Source organism: Juglans microcarpa x Juglans regia, chromosome 5D (genome assembly GCF_004785595.1).
Source record: "Juglans microcarpa x Juglans regia isolate MS1-56 chromosome 5D, Jm3101_v1.0, whole genome shotgun sequence".
Classification (NCBI taxonomy): Eukaryota; Viridiplantae; Streptophyta; class Magnoliopsida; order Fagales; family Juglandaceae; genus Juglans; species Juglans microcarpa x Juglans regia.
In genome coordinates, this window is record NC_054602.1 from 31,817,689 (window position 1) to 31,833,957 (window position 16,269).

At 36.6% G+C, this 16,269-nt stretch overlaps 1 protein-coding gene across 1 annotated transcript; it reads right to left on the reverse strand.

Moving 5' to 3' along the window:
* Nucleotides 1–14,412: 14,412 nt before the first annotated feature.
* On the reverse strand, nucleotides 14,413–15,814 carry LOC121266601 (zinc finger protein 10-like). Its single transcript, XM_041170476.1, has one exon. The coding sequence runs from the start codon at nucleotides 15,555–15,557 to the stop codon at nucleotides 14,649–14,651; it is 909 nt and encodes a 302-aa protein (XP_041026410.1). The 5' UTR covers nucleotides 15,558–15,814; the 3' UTR covers nucleotides 14,413–14,648.
* Nucleotides 15,815–16,269: the final 455 nt, after the last annotated feature.

Sequence of the window (16,269 nt, forward strand, 5' to 3'; positions counted from 1 at the left end):
TGTGTGATTGCATTGTGTTGACATTTGTTGGTTGTTGGATATTGGTGTCGTGTCTTGTTCATTGCATTTGCACACATGTTCATGTTTGCAACTGAAAACTGGTTTTTCTCATGATTGCATACATGTTCATGTATTTATTTGAAAACTGAGTTTTCATATGAGAAATAATTTTTAGTATGTTTGAAATGATTGGATTGACTGGTTTGAGAGAAAGGAAAAGAGACTGTAGGAATGGTAGTAAGTAGGGATGGTGGTATAGTCCAGCCTGCGATTCCCGCCTATGATTCCTGCCTACAATGTCCGATAAATGATTTTGTTGTCGGTTTATGATTTAATGGTTACGAGCACATTTTCTGGAAAAATGATAGATATTATTCATGGCGTGTTTATGGTCAAATGAGATTTTTGGCGTATATTAGAAAATAATCATTTTCGGAAAAAATAAGGTTTTGGAATCTGTTTGTTGGTTGCATTAATGCTTTTTATCTCGAGAGTTGTTTGGATTATTACTTACCTGCGGTACCATTTTATGGTATCGCATATTTTGATGCAGAAGAGGATGACGACCCTTAGGCTTTGGTTCTGTTGGAGGAGTAACCTGGGGTTGCTCTCGTGTGTCGAAATTCGTTTTATCACTTGTTTATGTATTTACCTTTTGTAATATATTTTGGGATCTTTTTAAAGGTAATTTATTTTGAATATTTGTATTTAAATTTTTGGTACTTAGTTGACTTATTTATATTATCTGCTGCGACTTTTGTTGTGCACTTTTACATGTTGCACACACTTGATCACATTTCGTTGGGATGCATGACCCGTGTTGTCATCATCCCGACGTCACGATTCTCACTTTTCCATATGTGGGAGTCAGGACATCACAGAAGTCGACTACTTCTCAAACCACCTCCTATATTTCTTCCTCCCCCATCATTCCTGAAGAGCCCACTTCATTTACAAAGGCCTCTAAATTTGTTGAATGGAATACTGTCATGGCAACTGAGATTGATGCTCTTCTCAGCAGCAAAACTTGGGATCTTGTCTCTTCCTCTCCTACTTATAATCTTCTTGGTTCCAAATGGCTTCTGAAAACCAAACCAAAATCTAATGGATCACTTGAGCGTCACAAGACGCGTCTAGTTGCTCAAGGGTTTCATTAGCAACCCAGTTTGGACTACCATGAAACTTTCAGTCTGGTTGTTAAACCTGTTACCATTCGCCTTTTGCTCTCACTTTTTGTCACTTCTAATTGGCTTTTGCATCAACTCGACGTACAAAATGTATTTTTACACGGTGATCTTGAGGAGGAGATTTACATGAAGCAACCTTCCAGTTTCGTGAATCCAGACTTCCCAGCTCATGTCTGTAAGTTAAGAAAGTCTATTTACAATTTGAAACAGGCTCCTAGAGCCTGGTTTGCTAAGCTTAGTGATAGACTATTACATCTTGGTTTTACTTGTTCCATCCCTGATTCCTCTCTTTTCATTATGTGTACTGCCTTTGGTTGTGTATACATTTTGATATATGTAGATGACATTTTGGTCATTGGTTTAAACTCTATACTTATTTCAGATTTTATCACTTCCTTAAAGCAATACTTTCCTGTTAAAGATTTAGGGTTGCTTCATTATTTCCTTGGTATAGAGGTTTGCCGAAATCAGGCAAACTAAGTATGTTATTGGTTTGTTACTACGTACTGGTATGATAAACTCCAATGTGATGGCCACACCTATGTCAGTTTCTAAAAAGTTAACTGCCTTAAATGGATAAACCTTTAAGGATCCTCATTGGTATCGTAGTGTTGTAGGAAGTCTTCAATACCTTGCCCTCACTAGACCTGACATCTCCTTTACTGTAAATCGTGTTTGTCAATTTATGCATAGTCAATGCCTTCCCCACTGGATGTCTGTTAAACATATTCTCAGGTATCTTAATAACACTCGCAATTTTGGTTTATGCTTTTCGCCATCTTCTACTTATACTATTGTTGCCTTATCTAATGCCGACTAAGCCGGTTGTCCTGATGATCGTCGCTCCATAGGAGGTTTTTGTATTTACTTTGGCACTCATTTAATTTCTTAGGGTTCTAAGAAATAACCTACTGTTGCTCGGTCTCCTACTGAAACTGAGTATAAATCTATTACTAATACTGCATGTGAAGTTATTTGGTTGCAGTCATTATTAAAAGAACTTGGAATTCAGCCCTTTAATCCACCAACACTTTGGTGTGACAATCTTGGTGCCACCTATCTTTCTCTCAATCCGATTCTGCATTCAAGGTCAAAGCATGTGGAGTTAGACTATCATTTTGTTCAGGAAAGAGTCGCGACCAAATCCTTACAAGCGTCTTTCATTTCAAGCAAAGATCAGATTGCTGATATCATGACTAAACCACTTTCTTCTCCTTGGTTCACACAGCTTCGATCAAGCCTCACCATTGTTCCAGTGATGCATGGATCGCGGGGGCATGTTAAGACAACCATACCCTCTACCTTATCGAAATACCACTCACAACAACCTTCTAGAATAAATGAGAATATTCAGAACTATTCGGTCTATAAACAGAAACAATGATGTGGCACAATTCTATTATGATTTACTTTTCTATATATACTCTGTATTGTGCAATGTAAAAGGCATGAAAGGTAGTGGCAAGTCGAATCGACTCTGTTTCCTACAATTCCAGTAGTGAACTTTCATCAAACACGACTTGTGCAAATTATTCTTTCAATAGTCTAGTCTAGCTTATATTATATATCCATGCATGATCAATGGCAATCCCTCTATGATAAGCTTCAATTCGTTAATCGAAACGCTACAGATATTAGAAGTTGTCTTCAATGTCTTTTTACAATTTTTTTTTATAAGAAAACATACTTTCATTGATAAAAAAAGACATTTATCAAGCCAAATAACTTGAGAAAAAAAAGTCTAGAATACAATCCCACCACATATCACTCTCTTTTATAAATTAAAATTATGAAGTCTGAACATTTTATGATTTTGGTGCGTGAGGTTTTTCACCAAGTAGTTTGACATTGCTTTTGTAAATGAAGCAGTGTAGCTCAAACGATCTATATAATTATCCAACTAGAAGTGTGTGTACATATATAAACTAGTAAAAATGTTACGTGTAAGGCACTTACGCCCAATTGGAAGAATATAAAAGTTCTACTAGAATATAAAATTCTTACGTAGAAAATAAAATTTTTAGTAGCCCTATCATCCACTTAAAATCCTAAAATATTAAATAAAGTGTACATAAATTTACAATTGCTTGGCCTTGGGAAATCTAAAGTTTTGAATTTTGCCATGCACTTGGTTAAAATGAAAATTTTTTTGTGCAAAATTTCATGTCATCAAAAGTGCAATTCATACTTCCATGTTCCACAAACCATAAATTCTAGTTCAGCTCTTCCCTAAATTAATCTAGAAATAACATAGCGATTTTGAAATATTTTTTCCGACATCAAGTTTGTCTATAGTCAAAGTTCAAACAAGTTTGGATTAACATGCAATTTGGAACTTCTTTCAGTATTATATTTAGCATGTCTGGAATATACACACATGTCTGTATGTATATATATGTGAGGAATATAGAAGACAAACCAGCATAATTAGTATCTAATACACGAAGAAATTACAAATAATATATACATATATTTGGAAGAGCCAAAACTCTATGAATTTGAGGATTAGTGTGGATTGCCATAATCAACCCTCCATATTCCATTTACATATAAACTTCTCATTTGTCAAGAAGCTTCTAATGATTGTGTCACAAGTCAATACATGTTTTAAGATGTAATGAAAAATAGGACAATACCTTGGCTAACGTCCAAACTTCCATGACTTCCTTTTGAATTAGACACTAATGCATCTACAGAGCCATTATGTTTCCAACCGAAGAGACTATTTGGTGAACATTAATCATAAGATTCTGACTATCATCTCTCATCACGGCAAGTGTGATCCCAGATGTTCCTAAATATGGCAACTCTAAATGAGAGCTAGTCTGCATTGTAGTAATTTCATCTACCCAAAGCCTATCTTGATTTTTTTCTCTTGCATAGATCAGTGAAATTGATGCATGCTTCCCTGAATGAAAAAAAAATACATTATATTCTTTTACCAAGATTTTAAAGACCAACTCCCTACAAAGAAAAGAAAAAGGAAAAATTGAAACAAGTTAAAGATTGACATGTTCCAAAAGCATCAACAAAAGGACATAATTCAGATCAAATCCAGCAATTAAAGCACGGGCATAAGCCATTGCTTGCTCTTTGTGGAGCATTGCCTTCTAATTTTAAACAGGCTGAAGACGAGTTCTGTTCATTACCAATGCTGAACAATGAATACATAGTATAGATGTGTCGTTACTAAATGCATATTCATGTACTGGATTTTTTCTATTGAAGTCCATTACATTATAACCATCCATGTCCCAAGAGTCCGTGTGCATATTATATATATATATACATATATATATATATATGAAATGCTTTAGCAAAATAAACGTACAAATTGACAGAATTTAATGTGGTATGTTAGATTATAAAACTATTTATCTTGTAAAGTAAATCTAACAAATCAAATAATGATATGTCAATTTGTAAATTTACTTTTGTAATATCCTTTTGTAGCTATAGCACTTCTTTATATTCAAAATCTGACACTAGGAAGGAATTTAATCAGTCCAACTTGAAAATGCAATCATTATATATTATGATTCATTAGTAATGTATTAATCATGCTTAATATTAAGCATGAAATTGTATATTTTGGAATGAAAAAAATGAAAACTGAGTTTGAGACTTTTGAGGATGCATATATGTGTGATATCACACTCGAGACCGAGCCCCTCTGGTTGGCATACTTGCATTTGGGTATCTATGATGATTAGTGCACGTTTGATCAAATGTATAGGTTCATGTTGTCTTGATGCATTGGTTGTGGCAGATATTGGTTGGTGGGATGGTTGTTATGGAGTAATGCATGCAGTCTAGGTCTATATATATATATATAAATATATATATTATATATATATATATGAAAGGAGAAATGGTTTAGTCACAATTAATTAAAGATTTTATGATAGTAAACTCACAAAGTAAGGTGGCGTCATGTAGTATGTTAGATTGTAAAACTACATTTATATGATATCTAACGTATTATATGAAATCATGTCAAAGTGTAGATTTATTTTTATGAAATATTTTTGTAACTGTAACACTTCTTATCATATACAGATCATTTGGTTGGCTTGATACCGTACTACTGTATTCCCTATGAGTTTTGTGATTGATTTTTATGAGTGGCCTGTCAGAGTAAGATGTTGAGTTTGTTGCTGATTATAAAGAAGCAAATGAACTATTTTTTAATGTAATGACTCACACTAATTTCATTTACAATGCATGTATATATAAGAGGCTTGAGTTAAGATCGAAATAAGACTATCTTATAACTGCCTAATAAGTATATATTAACACCTATGAGCTGTATAGATTACACATCAAGAATTTAAAAATGCAGAATTAGATTTTTGAGCTTTAGAGACTTGATCTGTTGTGCTTGATTGTGTTATTTTTGGAAAAGTAACAGCTTTCCTTATATGTCATTTTAGAATTTTTGTCGTGATAGAGGCTTTGTGAGTAGATCTGCCTGTTGGTCTAATATGTGAACATGATTGACACTTATACATCCCTTCTTCACAAGAACACGAACAAATAAGAGATCAATTTCAGTATGCTTCATTCGTGTATGTTGAACTGGATTTAGGCTGAATTGAGTGGCTCCAATATTGTTGTAGAAGACTTGTGGTGTTTGCATGAGTTTTATTCTAAGTTCATTGAGGAGGGAATGAAGCCAAACTATTTATGAGGTTGCTACAGCTAAGGCACGAAATTTAGCTTCTGTGGACGACCTTGAGACAGCTTTTTGTTTGCGAGCAGACCATGAAATTGGGTTTGATCCAAGGAATTTGATGGATATCATTTTTGAGACTCTTGTATCAGTATTGGCAGCCCAGTCTACATCGACATATGTGACTAATTTTAGTGGACTATTCTTCTGGATGAGTATGCCGGCCGTGAAACATTGTGTTCTTGAGATATCTTAATAGTCTTTTGACTGCAGTCCAATAAGAAGATGTCAGTTTGTGCATGAATTGTGAGAGCCTATTAACTGTGAAGGCAATGTCAGGTCTTGTGAGGCATAGATATTGCATGGCTCCAATTATTCTTCGATATTCAATGTTGTCTGAAGGTTCGGATCCATCATTCAAAGTGAGATGCTTGCTTGTCGACATGGGTGTTAGTATTTCTTTTGCTCCATCCATTGAAGTTTTTTTTTTGCAGGTCTCAGATGTATTTGTGTTGCAAGATAAAGACACCTTTGGGTATAAGGACAACTTCAATACCCAGGAAAAAATGTAGATCTCCCATGTCTTTTATAGAGAGTTTGTTGCTGACTTGTTTAATGATGCCTGTAACAAAACTCGATGTATTCCCTGTTATAATTATGTCATCGACATATACAAGACAATACCATAGGACATTGTTAGATGAATAAATGAAGAGGGATGTATCCGCAGCTGAGTGCACAAAACCAAGGCTAATTAATGCATCTCGTGGTGCCTTGTACCATTGTCGTGGGGTTTGTTTCAACCAATAGATGCTTATCTTCAATTTGCAAACAAAAAGTGACGAAAAGCATTATTGATGTCAAGTTGCCTTAGTAACCACCCATTCATGACAGTAATAGAGATAATTAGCCTTATTGTTACTGGTTTTACAACTGGACTGAATGTCTGGGAGTAATTGATTCCTGGTCTTTGGTGAAACCCTTTAGCAACTAGGCGTGCTTTGTGCCTATTAATGATGGTTCCATCAGGATTTCTTTTGAATCTAAAAACAAACTTGCAGCCAATGAGGTTTTGTCCAGAAGCAGGTGGAACAAGTTCCCAAGTTCCATGATTAATCAAGGTTGTAATTTCCTCAGACATTACTTTGCACCACAATGCGTCCTTTAGTAGATTAACCAACACATGTGGGTTCAGCCGATACAGGTAAAGGGTGTTTGGTGGTAGTATGAAATTGCTTTGGACAGAAAATGTTGTTCATGGACCTGGTAGTCATACTATGAGTCCTTTGAGAAACAATTGGAGGTGGAGAGTTTACCTGAGTTGTTGAGGTGATTGTTGTGTTGTCTCGAACCAAAGGATGGAGAGGACTCTCTTCTTGTGCTTGTGTGATGCTTGGCACAAGTGGAAGCTGGTTGTCTGTAGGTGGAATTTGCAATAGAGTTCCAGAGAAGCAGGGAGGTGTCTCGAGTGCTTTGGGCTCTTGAGCTTACTATGTATGAGTTTCAGGATATATGGTCTCATCAAACGTGACATGCCAAGACACATATAGGCACTGAGTAGGTATGTGATAGGAAAGGTATGGACTTTGGGTTGTTGATTAGCCTAAAAACACACAGGGGACAAACTTTGGTTGAAGATTGTTGTTGTTGTTGTAAGGCTTAAGCCAAGGGATACATAAGCGATCAAAGGATTTAAGTTTAAGAAAATTTGATGCTTCATTAAGCAAGCTTTGAAAAGGGGATTTCTGTTCAAGAATGGGTGATGGCAGCCTCTTTGTTAGATACGTTGCAGTAGCAAACGCATAGGACCAAAATTTTGAAGGAAGACCTACTTGAGTAAGGAGTGTTTTTCCTATTTCGACAATGTGTCTATGGCCGCGCTCTAAAACTCCATTTTGTTGTGGAGTGTGTGGCACTATAGTATAATGGCTGATGCCGTGAAGTGTGAGAAAGGGTTGAAGGGCAATGAATTCTCCTCCATTATCAGAGTATAAGCTCTCGATTTTTGTATTGAATCGAGTTTAAATTATTTTATGAAATTGTGAGAAAATGATTCTAACATCAAATTTAGTTTTTAGGGGGAAAAACCAAGCATATTTGGTGAAGTGATCAATGAGGATTGCATAGTATTTGTGACCTTGTATGCATGTTTGTGGGGATGGACCCCAAACATCCGTGTATACTAAATCAAAAGGAGACGAGCTTGTGAGTCCATGTTTATGAAAAGGTAATCTATGAGATTTATTCATTGAACAGGAAATACAAGCATGAGAAGTAGAAGAATTTCTGTCAACGGGAAGTGAAAAAGACTTGATTAGTCTTCTAACTACGTTGGAGATGGACCATAGCAATTGGTTTGAAAGCACTGGTTTGTGGTAGGGGGTAGATGCCATTTTCACACTTGCCTTGAAGAAGAGTCTCCTTCGTCCTCTAGTCCTTGACAAAAAAAATAGTAGGATGAAACTCAAGAAACACGTTATTGTGTTTTGTAAAATGATTAACTGAGATTAGATTTTTGTTAATACTCAGAACACAAAGTATGTCTTGAACTTGAAAATTTCGTTTGGGAAAAGGCAAAGTGAGAGAACCTGAATGAGTGATTTTCAAACCTGAACCATCTTCGATAAGCACCTCATATGTTCCATCATACTCCGAGTGCAACTGCAAATTGGAAACTTGAGAGGTGATGTTATGAGAAACTGCAGAGTCGATTAGCCACCTTTGATCTGGACTGGAATTTGTAGTTGTGCAATTAGCTGAGGCTTTATGAGGTTGCAGTTGTGGATAGTATTTTGCAACATGGCCAAGTTGCTCACAGTATCGGCACTTTGGTGTGTATCTCTGTTGTTTGGAGTTGCAGGGCTTTGACATAGGATCATTTTTTTGGTTTGAAGAGGAGAATGACTGTTGTTTTCTTGAGGACATGAAATCCTTATGTTGAGTGTTGTTAATAGTAATCACTATGGATTGATTATTGTTGTCAAGCCTCTTGAGATAGAACTCATGTCCTATGAGAAGATCATGGAGTTCGTCAAGGATAACCATGATTCTCGGGCACGTATTGGTGCTACAATTTCTTTGTACTCATGGCCTAGACCATTGAGAACATATAATGTGATATCATCGGTAGAGAGAGAGGCATCAATGAGAGCCAATTCATCTGCAATAGTTTTGACAGAATGTAGGAATTTTGTAACTTGCATGAACCACGCTAAATGAGAGTGAGATCCTCCTTAAGTTGCATGACTCGTGTTCTGGATCGACTGCATATAGCTTGGTCAGTTTCCTCCAGGCTTGAGAGGATGTTTTTAAGGTTGCTATGAAGGGTATCATAGCATCTGTCACTGAAGTGAAAATAGCATTCAGGATTAGTTTATCTTGTCTAAACCACTGATTATACGCAGTAGTGATTGCTACATTAAGGGTCGTGGTGGGCATGGGATTATTCCATCAACATAGCCATATAGATTATAGCCAAAAAGAAGGGACTCAAATTGCACATACCAAGAGGGATAATTTGTTGGGGTGAGTCTAGTCATAATCTGTTGATTGGCGTTGATGGTCACGAGAGAGGTAGTAGAGTTTGCCATGTGCGGAAGGTGGAGAAAAAAGATCAGAATTTTACTCGTTGGAGAGAGGGCTTTCTGATACCATATAGAGAATCAGAGGAAGTGTTTTTGAATGTAATGACTCACACTAATCTCATTTACAATGCAGGTTGAGAGGCTTGAGTTAAGCCTGAAATAAGGCTATCCTATAACTACTTGATAAGTATACATTAACACATATGAGCTGTACAGATTACACATCAAGAATTTGAAAATATTGAATCAAATTTTTGAGATTTAGAGGTTTGATCTACTGTGCTTGATTGCGTTATTTTTGGAGAAGTAACAGCTTTTCTTCAACTTGGAGAAACTTGAAGAAACTTTGTAGAGAGAGACAAGCTGTACCACCTATGCGCGCGACATGCTAGCTATATGGTAAACTTGGAGTACACGAGGGCTTGACTTTGGTCGAGAGTACACGTGACTTTACTTGGAGTACACGCGAGCCATATAGGCGTTACTACTTTGTCTCTCTCTACAAAGTTTCTCCAAGTCAAGCCCAAACTACTTGTGCATGTCATAGCGTCATAATTCTCTCTCTCTCTCTCTCTCTCTCTCTCTCTCTCTCTCTCTCTCTATATATATATATCGTTCAGTACTCTGTTTAATAATGCGTTGGATCGATGTGTTCGGCACTTAATTAAGAGGTAGCCAGGTAGGTGGTAAATTAGCATCATGCACTCGATCGTTGGCTTTCAGGCAAAATGACATCTGCAGCTTTTAGTAGTTGGAGGTCGTATTTTATGATGGAACACTCATGTTAATATTATCAATCCTTTCTCTTTAAGTTATTATCAATCCTTTCTTTTACTGAGTTAAATGCATGCTATGTAAAATTTAAAGTTCTTCCCACTCCCATTCTCTGATCTCTCTCCTCCCATTTTCGCTTTCAATTTATATTTCATTAATGTAAATTATATTTATATGTTATCAGAACCCATAACTAACATCAGATTAATCTATATATCCCAATTAGTTCTTTGAAATATTTTTCTTCGAATTCTAATTTCCTGATCCTTTGATATCATTTCCCTCATGCATGCATGGAATCCTTACGGTTGCTCAATTATATTTTGTCTCAAGTCCATGTCGAGCATCGTATCACAGTTCTTCTTACTTATAATAGCAATCAAAAGCTCATTCATTGACCTAAAAGGCAAAACAATCCAATAATTGCTCCACAAGCACTGCAGAAAGTCTCTGTCAGTATGCCTGAACGCACCTCCACCAGTTGCCACATGACAGCGCGCTCCTGCACCGAGCGCGCTATCTCCACACGTTGATGACTAATTTTATCTTCTACCCGATCGAGTCTAAATAACCTGAAGTTTAATTGATCTTTTTTGTTGACTAAGGCCCATTTCATCAACCGGCCATTGTTAGCCTAATTTTTGGCTTGTTATTTCCCCTTTTTTTACCTAGAGCTATTTATGGACCATCATTTTTTACTCAAGTTTTATCTTGAATTTGATGGGGAATGTTATACTAATTAAAGAGATATTAATATTTTTAAATATTAGAATTAATTTGTTATTATCCTTTTCATTAGAAATGATTTAATTACATCAAATTATTATATATCTCTTAGACTAACTATAAATTATCTCCATCTTTAAATTATAATTCCCAGTTGATCTCCTATGAATGGGAATAGCATGCATACGGAACATTCAATTCAAAAGTACTATAAAGATTAATCCTGAAAGTTCTCTCTCTCTAACACTGGACAAAATAAAAATTATTCTTACGGTCAGTTAATAAACAGAAATGAGAGATTCAGATTGATAAATGATGCAAAATTGAGAGAGAAGTGCCAAAATACTGACATGTGCGCAATATCGCCCCAATCCAAGCAATCTTCACATTTTCCTGCCATATTTACATTGATCTTCCTACTTGAGGTAGTCTAGCACTATCAACGTAGAATTTGTAAACACAAAATCATCAGACCCAAATCCCCTGCATCACTCTTTGTCACTCTGATTATATCTTTCTTTCTATTTTCTGCTCAATTTCTATTCTATATATTTTTTTTTTATAGAAGAGTCGGAAGCCACATGTCTAATAGTGACCCCGTCCCAATTTTATTAATAGTCCTAACTTATAGTGGAGGAATTATACCATGGTAACAAAATCGACACTCGAGATTTACATATATATATATATATATATATATGTATGTGTGCGCGCGCGTATTATATACGTATGTAATTCTAGAAGTAGATTAACCAACAAAGATCTAGGAAATTATAATTTGAGAAATCTGTTGACCATTACATATATTCAGTAGCAACCAAACTTGTTCTTAAGCAAAAGTTGCTAAGAATGAGGACGTGTAGTACTCTAGGTTCTGTTTACGTACGTAGGTGCGTTTGTGGCATACCAGAAACGTACACTTCATTGTTATTGTCTGTTTTAAGAAACACAGTGTGTACATGAAGCCTAGCTATGAGAGAGAGAGTATTTGCAATCTACACCACTAATGTAGTAACTTGACACATTAAAACAGCATTAAAAAGATTATAAATATTAATATAATTTTAATGGGTTTCACAACAAGCGATGTATTTACACATCAAATTGTAACTAGAAGTACTTATGATTAATTAAACATTTCGGTTTCATCAATTCAAATGGCTTAAACTAGTGTGCATATAAAGTACGCATATTTGGTCTAATTTAAGCTAGCTGGTCGGACGTGGAACATCAAAATTCAAAATTTGAAAATGGATTGATAGGTACGTATTAGTTGTGTTAAAAAAGGACAATGCCTTGTTCTTTTTTTTTGTTGCCCGTATTAACTATATAGATCGCTCGAGAATAATTAATTAATGATGTCACATATATCCATGTATTAGCTTTAATCAAGTTGCAGTCTGATTTGATGCTCCAATGGGGATATATATATACACACACATATATATATATATATGTAAACCCACATACACACACTCTGAGAGAGAGAGAGAGAGAGAGAGAGAGAGTAGTGTTATAATATTAACTAAACAGGTTGAAGTGAGCTCGTGAGGGATCGAGGACACTGGCCCCCATGCAAATATACCCTTAGTTGTCAAAACAATCATAAACAATTACACCCGAAACAGCCAATCTTATGTCTCTTGGACTCGTTCAAAATTCTTATTCTTTAAACAATAATTTGGAATTAACAAAATGCTCTAAACAGGGAAACTCCATATACCAAGCTGATCAGAATAATATCCATTCCCTCTCTCAATTCTATATATATATAAACTCTCTCAAAAAGAAATAAAGGAAGCGACATCTGATGGCCATGTGCGCCTCTACCACTGCCTCCCAAAAAAACTACATTTAAACCTCTGTATGCAACAGACCTATCCAACTCACAACCTTATACAAGACAAAGCTCAACCAATCACCATTACATCCTCTTACACGGATTTAGCACTTCGTAGAAACCAATGCAAAAAACCTCACCTTCCCTAATATATACCATTCTATTTTCTCACACTTTCACATGCATCGTAGAAAACACATAGCCACATCGAAAAATCCCTCAAATCATTTAATGCATGTAGTCTAGCTAGCAGCTCGATCGTAGATTTCGATGGAAATTAATATTTCGTGGGTATGGCATAAATCCTCCCACGTATCATTTTACAAGCCCTTTTCTCAGTTTCCCTGCAGATAACCCATTAAATGCGCCTAGGAGATATTCCATCAAATTTCTATTAAAAGAAAGGGGAAAAACGACCTGAATGATCGCCTACCTTGCGTCCTGCATAATTTTAGGTAGAGGACCTAGGGTTAGGATTTATAGGGAGGATATTTGGAACTTGCTACTTTCTTCTTTAATTTTAGCAGTACTATAGGATTTGCCATCGAGGGAAAGCAGAATTTAATTATGCATACAGAGAGAAACAAAAGGTGCGTAGATAGCGCTAAACAGTCGTGACGCGATAATATTCTGTGTATGATTAAAAAAGTTGGGTTATAATATCATATACCAATACTTTAATTGGATTGATTCCCGGAGTTGGTGGCAATTTTGGGGGGATTGAGAAGAGATTGACAAAGAAAAGTTAGAGAGACAACACTAGCAAGTGGATTTATATGGAGGGAGCTGGATACTGAAACTGTAATTAACAGGGTCATATGGTGATGATAATAATACAAGAGAAAAGGGAATCGATGTTGGCATATATCTGGCTCTATGCGACTTTGAAAATCATAATCTGTGAATTGTGGCTGGGTGGGTTTAGTATTAATTTTGTGTGTCTGATGGAATGTCAGTGAGGTAGTGAATGGGAAAAGGAGCTCACGAGATTCCATGCAGTTTTTAGTCAGTTCCTCACCCCTTCAACACCACATGCACACAGCCTAATCTTACCCTACCTAAACTTCCAAATTAACTAATTAACTAGCTAGCTCTGCCTCAATCCCTGTCTCTCCTCTTCTCTTGCATACAGCAAGCACGCAGACACCGCTCAGACATTCCATTTTAACCTAATTTTTGGACATGCTCGCATCTGCGACAGTTGTACCACTGCACACAACACGGTAGATTTGCTCAGAAAGGAGTCATACGATCCTTTTTAAACCCAAGATTCTCGTTTCACAGTGAAAGTATAACTTTTCTACGAATTAGTTCTCAATCGGATTAATAGAACTTAACAACAGAAAGAACCATTAATTGATTGGAACGGAGAGATCATATATTACATGTGAAACCCTAAAAATAAGATCGCATAGTAGCGCTTGCTTGCCAATTCATGAAAATATAATTAAAACCTTCCCAAGTATAATACTATCAACAAAATCGTAAACGAGTACGGTACTGAATTAAGTGTGAGAATATTGCGTAAAGATTATGGATCCATACTTCAGACTTTCCAAAATACCTTTCAAAGATCGAATAAACAACATGCATGATGTTATCATTTGTATGATTAAGCACAAGCTGATATATAGGTATAATGGTTATCATCCTTGATCTCTTGATGAAGTTTTCACGCTTTATGAGATATACATCTTGTTATTTTTACACCCTGCAAATTCATAAAATATAAAGAGAGTCCGTTGATCAAACTCCAAGCATAGTGGCTGGCCTTGGCCTTTAGATCAAAGGGAGAACAGAAAAGAAAATGGGGAGGCAATCAAACAACAGAAACTCGTCCCTCTTAGCACTCGGGTTCAGAAATTCTACTTTACCTGAGGCGGGTCACCAAGCCTGAGCTCAAGATCTAAGTCTTCTATGGAGTTAGGGCTTACTCCGAGCTCCTTCGAGTGTAGATATTGTCTATCAACTGATCTTGGCTTTAGGAAGAAAGGCAACATCGACGCCTGATCAGTTCTCTTTCTCTTACAACCGACAGTACTGATCTCCTCCAGACCCCCAGGCACTGTCGGGTGAGCTCGACAGACAAACAAATTCATGCTCACAGACAAATCAGTTGGGACATAATCCCCCTTAGCCGGCCTATACCCTGATTCTAGAAATCTTGAACTTTTATCTTCTTCAGTTTTCAGATCGGAAATACAATAGCTATATTTGTCAGCAACCAAATTTGACCATGAAGGAGGGGAAGAAATACGGGGCCTCTTTTGGTGTTCCTGGACAGCAGCAGAAGCATGAGGGCGGATGAAGGCTTGTGCACTACAATTTTCGTGAGTTGGTGGAGCTGAAACCCGAGAAGGTGAAGATGGGGGTACCATAATACCAGGATCAGCAAAATTAGGGTTAGGGTTATAAACCAGGGTACAAACTTGGGATGGGTATGTAATGGAATTCTGGATGGAATTGTGATGATGGTTTTGATTGAGAGTTTCATTGTAAGAACTTGGAGACTGCTTTAGTCTAGCTCTGTCCCTCCTGTGAACATTCATGTGACCCCCTAAAGCTTGAGCTGACCGAAATTCTCTTCTGCAAAAACTGCAAGAATAAGAACGCGGAGGCCATATGCAACCTCCTAAAGGACCCGCTGCATCTTCCGCAAAAGCTTGCTCTTCCCATGAATTATTATTGTAAAAAGGGCTCGTCGATGCCTGAATGTGAGAATTCCAACAGTGCTTCCTCTTCGCCGCCCACATCCGATATTGCGCTTGATCCATTTTTCTATAATCTGCAGCCAAGCTTCAAGGAATATGACAACGGTGGTATGTACCAGCCCGTAGAGATCGATGAGCAGGAGGAAAAGATGAATACAGACCTAAGGAAGTCAGTCTATATTGAAGTAAATTGGAGATTGAAAGCTACATGAAGTAGTCTAGGAGGAAGAGGACTAGGACTTAGATGGGTTGCTTAGGGAGTTGTTTGGAAGGTGAAGTGGTGGGTACTCTTCCTTTTGGCTGTCTCAGTGTAGCTACCTTTTGGGATTTTGTGGTTGGCTTCCAACGCAGTCAATCAGTCACTGAATTGGGTAGTTCAAATTCTTCTTTATTTTTATTTTTTTTCTAGAAATTTTCTTTGAGACGGGGCAGCAAACGGTTTAGAAAATCGCTGGAGTGGGTCCTGGCGAGTCTGTCAACTTGTGTGATTAGGAGTGATTAAAGACAAACTAATCTGACTGAAATCTGCTCGGCCCCGGGCAAATCCTGCAAAATAAGTGGCATGCAGAAAGCATATATAGATGGAATTACCATTTTGCATGATCACATGTCACGACGTTGTAAGAGTTAATATATATATATATATGGTACTATCATAACTTATCTATGCAAATAATTAAACAAAGTTTATTTTGAAGGATATAATAAGTTAATCCATGAGTTCGACATTACTGTACGTATTCAGAGATTAATAAAGCATTTGGTACTACAAAAC

Excerpts from the sequence above, each read along its gene's own strand:
- LOC121266601 (XM_041170476.1), bottom strand. The coding sequence starts at position 15,557 with ATGGATCAAGCGCAATATCGGATGTGGGCGGCGAAGAGGAAGCACTGT.